The following is a 9,911-nucleotide window of genomic DNA, read 5'->3' on the forward strand; positions in this document are numbered from 1 at the left end:
AAGATATTTGATAAGCCAGTGAACTAATAAGATTTATGAGGTATACTAAATCTGCTAAAGGCAGCAAATTATGATAAATTTTATTCTGCAAAATTTATACAGGTAAGTACTGCTAATTACAAAGAAGCTTTACTTATTAAAGGAGACTCCATAAATGTAAAATTCATACAAACTTTAAGTTTATATTTATTCTAAAATTTTGCATGATTTCCCAGGTCCAGGCTAATCTTCCTTAACCGCTTGTAAAGGTGTGTGTGTGTGTGTGTGTGCGCGCATGTTGAAAGATACTGAAGAATCACTTAAAGCTTTGACTTTATCCATTTTTCTCCCCTTTGACTCCCTAGGTTTTTACCAAGCCTTGCTAGGTTAGCATTAGAAAAAAATCTGGCAGACGCTTCAATAGAAATAAGTACTAATGATGATGCGGAACCAGAACTGAAGGATTATAATTGTAAGTATTTGTTTGGTTCTTCTTCAAGGGAAATAATTATCAAACATTTGATGCTGTTTATTATTTTTATTTCAAGAAAAGTATTTTAGTTTTACATCCATTCTGTTTTATGCATTTAGTTGAAGAAATGAATCTTTTAATCTAAAAAACAATTGAATTTTATTTTACTTTATTTTAGTATATACGTATTACTAGGTACACTTCTCCCTACTCTTCAGAGGGATAATTGAGACTCGGTGCTCCTAGTTCACTGCGTAGGGCACCGGCCACACACACCCGGGCTGGAGGGTTTGAGCTCACCCTGGGCCTGCTAAACAACAATGACAACTGTAACCAAAAATAGCCGGGCGTTGTGGGGGGCACCTGTAGTCCCAGCTACTCAGTAGGCTGAGGCAAGAGAATCACTTAAGCCCAAGAGTTTGAGGTTGCTGTGAGCTGTGACACCACGGCACTCTACTGAGGGTGACATAGTGACACTCTGTCTCAGGAAAAAAAAAAGGGATAATTGATACTAACATTTTAGGGCTCTGAGAATTCCTGCTGTAAATCAACTTGTCTAATTTTGACAAATTTTTTTTTCCCAAATGTATTTCACCACTGAATCTAGAATTATGTTTATTTCCCCACATCATAATGGAAGGTGATTAATATCCTACAGTACATATTTTGGAAACTTTTCTAGGCTGATATAGACTAAAATAATAATCAGAATACCATTGCATGCCTCCTTCCACATACCTGTGTTGTCTTTGGTGATACTTTTCTTCTAGATAGCCATAAGTATCATTTTGAGCTCTTTCTATAAAAGTTTCCTATTTTTCAGTAGTGTATACTGAAAGTATTTTGGTTTTTTAAAATGTAATTACCTATTTTATCAAAATATCCAGTGTGTGACCCTTTCTGAGGGGTCCTATTGTGGCTCTCTATGTAGTAGATGTTTTTAACAGCTGAGAGAAGAGTTTGGTATTGCCAGGCATGGTGGCTCATGCCTATAGTCCCAGCACTCTAGGAGGCCAAGGGGGGTGGATTGCCTGAGGTCAGGAGTTCGAGACCAGCCTAAGTAAAAGCAAGACCCTCTTCTCTAAAAATAGCCCCATATTGTGTCAGGTGCCTGTAGTCCCACCCACTCAGGAGGCTGAGGCAAGAGGAGTGTTTGAGGTTGCTGTGAGTTGTGATGCCATGACACTCAAGTAAGGTGACTGAGACTCTGTCTCAAAAAAAAAAAAAAGAGTTTGATATTAAGGAAATAAGATGACCTTTTTAGGGTGAAAATGGATCTGAATACAGATATGCAAAGCCAACTCAGAGACAGAATGCTAACTTTGGGGCTTAGAATTTCATAATATTGTTTGATTGAGTCTGTTAACATACTGAAAGAAAGACTGTAATTCAGACTGTCGATTGTTTGGTCTTGGTGACAGCCCCTAGTATTAGTGGCCATCTAAGCCTCTTACAGGGATTAAGGAACCTAAGTGAAGAGACTTTTTACTTGTCTGGTTCCATTCAATTTAAGGGAATCTCTCATGAAGAATTCATTTAATTCACTCTCCTTGGTCAGAGTGCAAGCTCACAAAACAACCTTCTGATGAGGATTTGGCTTTCCCTGCAGGTCTCCCTCTAAATAATGAGCTGATTCTTGCAACCACTCTATCATCATCCATGTGAAAGCTGGAGTTTTCATTATTCTGTAATATTTTGTAATTCTGATTTTATATCAGAATATATAGAGAAACCATGATGTATGTCTTCAAAATTCTCCTGAAAGTTAGATTTGCCTTCAGTTGTGATGAGAAAACCAAGTTTAGAGCCTACTAGGCTGAGGACTTTGACAAATTTACCAAAATAATACCATCCTGTGAGTTTCTTAGAAGATAGCTAGCCAGGTTTCTTCCAGAGAAAATCACTATTATCTGAGTGCATTTCTCTTTTCAAGCTTGAAATTTTAATAATGAACACTGGCTGAGTGAATAAAATTATCTCAAAGCCTTAAATCTACTGAATGGATATGTTCCATAAACTAAACCATAGATAGCATCAGATGCTGTTTGAACCTGAAATTATATGTATCATCTCAACCAGCACACGAGTATATGGTAAATTGACCTGCCACATTTCTGCTCTTTTGCTTTACACTGTTACGTAGCTTTCTTTTTCTCCCCAAACTGGGGCTTTTTGCGCCTGTTTTTTTGAGACCATCTCACTTTATTACCCTCAGTAGAGTGCTGTGGAATCACAGCTCACAGCAACCTCAAACTCTTGGGGTCAGGTGATCCTCTTGCCTCAGCCTCCCCTGCAGTTGGAACTACAGGCACCTGCCACAACACCCAGCTGTTTTTAGAGATGGGATGTTCCTCTAGCACGGCTGGTTGCAGACTCAGGCTGTTCTCAAACTCCTGAGCTCAAGCAGTCCACCTGCCTGGGACACCCAGAGTGCTAGGATTACAGGGGTGAGCCACTGTGCCCAGCCTCTATTGAAGAGTACTGCTAAGATCTACTGTGCTTTGGCAAATGAGTAGCACTCATAAACAGGGTGACAGTTTAATTATTTTTAGCTCAAAATTGTTCACAGTATTCCATAGAAGCAAATGTTGCTTTCCCCCCTTGTCTTTAAAAATGCTTTAGCACAAAAATAGCATTCTAGAAGAGGAACAAACTGCAGTGCTCTTATTTGAAGTAGGAAAAAAAATGATGGATGAATTGTTTAAGTCATTGTAATTGTGTATCTGCTTGCTGGGGTATTTCCACAGGATGGAGTATTATTTGGAGTCAAAAGATTGAATTTACACTACATGGTAGAAAAAATATCAGACTACTTTTACTTCTACCCTGGGTGATTTTAAGCAACTTACTTGGTATATTCTTCTTAATATTCTCATAATTCTTGGCTCATTTCATTAAGAAAACTACATGAAATTATATAAGGAAAAAGTGAAGAAGCTCCTAATTTGGGATATGTATATAGAAGGCCCCCCAAATGATGGCTTCTAATATTAGGATTATTAATAGTTACTACATTACTACTGTTAATGTTATTGTTGACCTTGAAGCATGTCAAACAGTGAACATGTGTATGTGGTTACTATAGGTAATACACAAGATATGTTCCTGACTTCAAGACATTTACTAATTTACTATTTAATTCCCTGGCTTTAAGGAGCTCATAATCTATTCTAGGCCATCCTATTTATAGCAGATAGGAAATAATACAATAATAATCATTACATTAATCATTGTAATGGGCAGAGGTTCCAATCTAGCTGGATGTCAAAACCATCTAGGTGCTTATTTGAAAATATAGCTATCCCCTAGACCGTCTTTAAAAATAGTAATTTAAGAGGTCTGGGGGTAGGTGGACTCATCTGCATTTTTGAATAGAGCTCTACAGGATTCTCTTATAGGGTTTTTCAATGGATGAAGCCTGAAAAATTATATTCAAGGTACTTCAAAAATGTTTAATGGATATTTAGCTTATCTTTGTGTTATAATCTCTCATCAAATTGAATGTAGAGCTGTGATGTTTAATCACCACCTTCAAGCTTACTTCTTTAGTTGTTAGATTAAAATTCCTTGAAGAACCTATAGGTGTTACAGAAGCGATGTTACATTCTATATTGGGTGGCCTGGCTTCTCTGAGGACATATCTATGAATAATCCTTTGTCTTGTGTGGGATGTTTAGGTGAAGTAGCTTCTGGATCTCTGAGGATTGGCACTGTCAGGGCACCTGTCTATAATGCCCATGAGAAAATGAAAGTGCCTGATGTGCTGTTCTATGACAATATTCAGGTAAGAGCATTGCTTTGTGTTCATAGATAAATCATTTACTAAAATGTGGTAGTAAACTCTGGAAATCAATGTGTAATTATTTTTGTAATTCCCTAAGTTCAATTTAGATAATGCAGAATGAAATATTGAACTTGTAAATTAAGACATTGTAAAACAAAATTCTTTCCTTTTCTGAGATACTTGAAAATTGGAGGAGCTATTGCTATGATTAGGGTAATAAATTTTATATATACACATGCACATATATGACTTTCTTAAGGCAAATAAAATAAGTACATTATTAAATTAAAAACAAAGCAGAACTACTCATCCTCCCTTTTGCTTGCGTACTAGATCATTTCAGTAGCTCAGAGAGGGCTGCGTCCTGTGCATCTTTTCCTTCATCCTCTTCCACTTCTTATAAGTTTCTAGTGTTTCTATTTTCTTTCCTTTTCTTCTTCCTTTTTTTTTTTTTTAATGGGATAAAGGTAGAGAATTCTGCACTTTTCAACTAACCAGTAAATATGGCCATTCCTCTGAGGCATAGAAATAAGTTTATACCTAAAAAGCTTTATTGTAGATGTTTAATAAGAATTTTTTTAGAGAAAATTGCCATTATATAAAAGGTCTTTTTCTTTTTTTATATTTTCTGTCAAATGATTATATGTTTCTTTTATAATAAAAAGTACTTAAAATTTTCTGTAATAGGCACTAATCTGCATGTAAGTAATGTTATAAATTGCAAATTATGTTAGAAGAATGGGGTTTTACTATTTTCACTGTATTGAAAAGTTAGCAAAATTAAAGTAAAATTTCTTTTTAAATTTGCCATTCCCCAATTCTTTTGTTATTTAATAAGTACCATAATTTATATCCCTGAATTATATTAACATTATAGGTATCTAGACAAATTCTTCTTTCTTAATAAACTTTATTTTTTATTTATTTTTCATTTTTTTGCAGTTTTTGGCCAGGGCTGGGTTTGAACCTGCCACCTCCAGCATATGGGGCTGACACCCCCCTCCTTTGAGCCACAGGCGCTGCCCTGTTTTTATTTTTTTACTTTTTAATTTTCTACTCCAAATGTCTGAGGCAGGAAAATAAGATCAACAAAAATTTTGGTTTAAAATTTTGAATCTGTGAAAACTATGACTGTTATCTATGGTATAGAAAAAGGTATAACCCAGACTTAATGTTTTATAAGTTTTATTTTCCTTCTAGAGAATGTTCTTGCACAATTGTTAGACACCTGAACAGAAAATAATGTTACTTACAAGACACAACAAAGGGGAAAAAATTTTGGCCAGGGCTAAAATTATTTTATGTCTATCAAATAAAGACATAAACACGATTATAAGGAAAATACACTATTTCCAAGCATTGGTGATATCACACTCTATTCATATAGTGGAAAGGAGCAAAGAAAAAAAGAATCAGGATGTTGTTATAAGTGACAATTTGAAAAACTCCATGGTCGCAAAGGTTGAAAAGACTGCACAGGATATAAGAATGCAGGAAATTTAGCAGTAGCAAAGACCATTGTGCCCTTGAACACAATGTCTGTTGCCATGGTGTTTGTGACAGAGAAATTGAGGACTACAGGGCTGCTATGAACTTTATGCAGTGGCCCTAAGGGACTTTGTGTAAGCTGTTTCTAAATGTACTTTCTCCTCAATGTTGTGAATTAACCATTAATGAAAATTTTCTAGCTATACCAAGTATAGGGACAGTAGCTCGATTAAATTTGCTTCCATGTGTATATTACTATTTCCTTTTATGCTGGACTTTATCTTTGAATTAGTGGTCTTCAGTACCCATTGTAGATTTAGGTGTTTCTGTACCATCTTGTTCTATGCCCTGTGGTCCCCTGACCACATTGTATTGAAACTGATTTTTTGAAATGTGTTTTTTCCTATTATGAAGGCAAAACCCTGTGTCTTCTTTATTCTTTATCTCTAGCAAAAAGCAAAGTACCTGGCATCTAGTAACTGCTAAGTAAATGTGTTGAGTGGATTATTGAAAGAATGAATAAAATTTTGAATGCTCATGATGAAGAGTATTATTTTATTCAATCTTTCATTAAGGAATATTATTATACTTGCAGCAGTAAGGAGAACGTGGGTGAAAGAGAGATTAATAGCCTCTTGATGACTTTGAGGAGCTTTAGATATGAAAGAATTTTAAAATATTCCTTCATATCTATGGTATATCTGAAAGTATTTTTAAAATAAAAACTACCAGGACAATCAGGTACAATGTGTCAGGCCTGGTCCTAAGGTATCAGGAAACAGAGATTAAAATACACACCCATGCCTATGTAGATCTAGGACTCATGATCTAATGGGGGAAACAGACAAGTAAGTATGTGCAGGTTACTGTGGTAGCATTGATGGGATGCTGGGCCTAGATAAGAATGATCATAGAAAATTGGTCAACTAGGCAAAGTTGGGAGAGTTTCACAGGCAGTGAGACCTGCATTTGCAGAGACTTGGTTACATGAAAGATGAGCTCATTTAGTGAGTTACGTATAATTGTCACTGATGAAGTTGAAGCTGCAAAGGAAAGAATATCAAGAGAAGAGGCTGGTGAATTAGGAAAGGGTCAAATCATCTGGGCCTTCCTAATGAAGGAATTTGCATTCTATTTAGAAGAAGGAGGGAGTCATTGAAAGATCTTAAGCATGTTTGTATGTCGGCTAACTTTGGTTCTACTCTTTAATGTTGCATATGAGTTAGAACCAAGGCAAAGAGAGGCTAGTTAGGTGGTTATTGCAATAGTCGGGAGAAAGTTATGAAAGGTCTGAACTAAGGATGTGACAGTGGGGATAGAGTAGAGACATGCTGCAGGGCTATTTAGGAGATAGTCAGGGGAGCTTTGTGTTAGATGAAGGAGAGAGATTCTTTCTCAGAGAGTGCACAGTCTAGTGGAACATAAACAGAAAATTATTCTAAATCATGTTTGTGTCTGTAATACAGTGTAGGAGAAGGAGAATTGTAGGAGATGAGGCTGAAAGTAGATCAACAACGTATGGAGTGACCTTTGTTCTTAAAGTATTAAGAGTAATTTAAGAAATGTTGGAAAAATGAAGTGACAAGATTTTGAACAAAGAAATGATGTGTCAGTATTGTAAGAACACATTGGTACAGGAAGAGACTGAAGTTAGAGAAGGTAAATCAGCTGATAAAAATCTAGGACAGATGAAACCTGAATCAAAGCTGTGGGGATGGAAAAGAAAAGGTAGACATTGTTGACATTGGTGGCTTAACAGCTCAGAAGCTCAAGTTGGTTGGATCGGGCGGTGCCTGTGGCTCAAGGAGTAGGGTGCCGGCCCCATATACTGGGGGTGCCAGGTTCAAGCCTAGCCCCAACCAAAACTGAAAAAAAAAAAACAACCTAATGTAAGGTATTTAGTTGGATCATGATATGTAAGAAGAGAAGAATAAAGTGGACAGGCTGCTGATGGCAGGGGTTTGCTCTGGTGGAAGATAATGATGCTGTCAATTGGGGAAAAGAAGGATAAAGAATGAAGTTATAGAGAAAGTAATAAGTTGAATTTTAGACATGTTAAGTTTTAGAAAATGGGAAATAACCAAGTGTTTTAATCACCACTTAGAAATACAAGGGGGGAGTTGAAGAGAAGGAAAGTCTTGCTATTGAAGACCAGTGTAGAGCTGGTAGTTGAAGCCACGAGGTAGATAAGAAGATTTAAGGAAAACAGAGTCAGAGCTAATTCTTTAGCACTGACATGTAGGTACCCAATAAAACACACAGCCTTCCTTTAACCCTCAGATGGAGTCTTGGGTACCACTAGACACAACTTGCTCTGCCCTATACTGTGCCAACAAAGGGAAGCATCCAAGAGGTAGAAAGAGAAAACAGTGCAGGTGCTCAACAAAATCAACATTTAAGGAATTGCTACAAGAAGATCCAGCCCAGAAGACTATGGAGGGAAATTGTTAGGGAGGTAGAAAGGAATTAGGAGAAACAGACGTTTGGGAGAGGAGGCTTTGAAGAAATTGTAGTGCTAAGTGAACCAACAGGCTAAGAGAATTATGTTGGCAGTGACTTTAGCATTAGCTAATGCTTGCTGATTTGAATAATCTAGTTAGATACAATGAGGGCATAAAGTAGGAGGACATGAGAATAGTAAAGCAGATAAGATACAAATATAGTTGAATTATTTTTCAGTATTTATATTGCTTTTGTTACCTGGCAGTGAAGGTGTTTGTTCCAACTTTGCTATATATTTGTCATGCAGATTAGCCCATTTATTACTGGAAGAACTTAGTGTTGTCTGGAAATTGGCACTGACTTTTTATCTTAGTGAAATGGAAGATGTCTCCAGACCACATTAGCACCAGAACCCAGATGTTGTAGGTAACCATACATCTCGGTTTGCTTGAGATAGGCTCTGTTAACACTTGTTGTCCTAGCATAGTTATTAATAGTGTTTCTTTTTATTCTTAAAAGTGTTCCAGAATGAACAATAAATGTATGTGCTCACGTTATTTCAAGCCTTGTTAAAACTCTAGTTCCATGGTGTATCTGAAAGTATTTTTAAAATAAAAAAGTACCAAGACAGATATCAGGGAATATTCGTTTGTTCTTGAAGGAGGGAACAAACTTTCTCAGTTTTTCTTTCCAAGAGAAAAACTCTGGAAAAAAATCTTGTTAAATTTGACAAATAAAAAGAAAAATTTCTGGATGTCAAAAACACCATAAACTAAATTTGAAAGAAGAAAAGTAGGTGACATGCTAGCAGAATGTCCTACAGCATGTATTAGATGCAAAGCTTACTTTGCCTTTATTACAAATAGGGAACTTCTGTGGTACTCATGAAGCTGTTATTGATTTGATAGTGAAAACCAAGAAAAGGTATAATATTAATTGTGCAGGAATGTTCGTCTCCCACTTAAACTGCAGTGAGCTTTTGTGACCTACTGACAAGTGTCTTGTGTCTCAAGATACAAGGAAGCCATGTATTTTCCTCTGTGGCTATTGAAAACAACTATAATCTTATTTTTATGTTATTTTATATCATGATTCAAATAAAAATGTATGGAAAGTAAATAATGTATTTTTAATTGTAAAACTGTACATGGCTTTGGAGGTAATGGTTAGGAACAAGTCAGTGTAAAATGGTCCATGGAAATCTGCAGTTATTTTAGGAAGCCTTTATAATCTTTACATTAGCACACGTCAGTTTGAACATTGTATTAAATTATAAGCCAAATCTACATAGTTTAATAGGTAAAAAATATTTGCGTTCAATTATAAAAACTCTGAAATATTGGTTAGCAGTTTAGTCTTAAGTGGACTATTTCACGTTTTCAGCATCAGTAACATAATTGGTTATATAACTTATAACCACAGCATTAATTTTGTATTTTTTTGAAAAATCAAAGCATTTGATTTTATACTAATAGATACTTTACATTCCAGGAGGCTATCTAATTTGTGGTTAACTTTCTCATTTCAACTTGTTTATGTGAAACGCAGTTAACTTCTAGCTGTTTTTTTTCTCTAGCACATGATGGTGATGGAAGATATGCTTAAAGACTTTCTCCTGGGAGAACACTTATTATTGGTTGGCAACCAGGTGAGTTATGGCTGCAGCTCACAAACTAATGAATAAATAATAGCAGTTTAAAAGCAGTAGGTTTATTCTTGTTGGAATTAAGTTTTTAGAAATGATCC

At 35.8% G+C, this 9,911-nt stretch overlaps 1 protein-coding gene across 1 annotated transcript in view; it reads left to right on the forward strand.

Moving 5' to 3' along the window:
• The window catches only part of LOC100961950 (von Willebrand factor A domain-containing protein 8), a gene marked incomplete at its 5' end in the record, with an annotated part of 309,966 nt that overhangs the window by 97,459 nt on the left and 202,596 nt on the right, over nucleotides 1-9,911 (forward strand). Inside the window, 3 exons of the mRNA XM_012805376.2 lie at nucleotides 345-451; nucleotides 4,129-4,235; nucleotides 9,742-9,813. Coding sequence (XP_012660830.1) covers nucleotides 345-451; nucleotides 4,129-4,235; nucleotides 9,742-9,813 — 286 coding nt within the window. The remainder of the gene's footprint in view (nucleotides 1-344; nucleotides 452-4,128; nucleotides 4,236-9,741; nucleotides 9,814-9,911) is intronic.

This window comes from Otolemur garnettii, unplaced genomic scaffold (assembly GCF_000181295.1).
Source record: "Otolemur garnettii isolate 467f Iridium unplaced genomic scaffold, OtoGar3 scaffold00040, whole genome shotgun sequence".
In the NCBI taxonomy this organism is placed as follows: domain Eukaryota; kingdom Metazoa; phylum Chordata; class Mammalia; order Primates; family Galagidae; genus Otolemur; species Otolemur garnettii.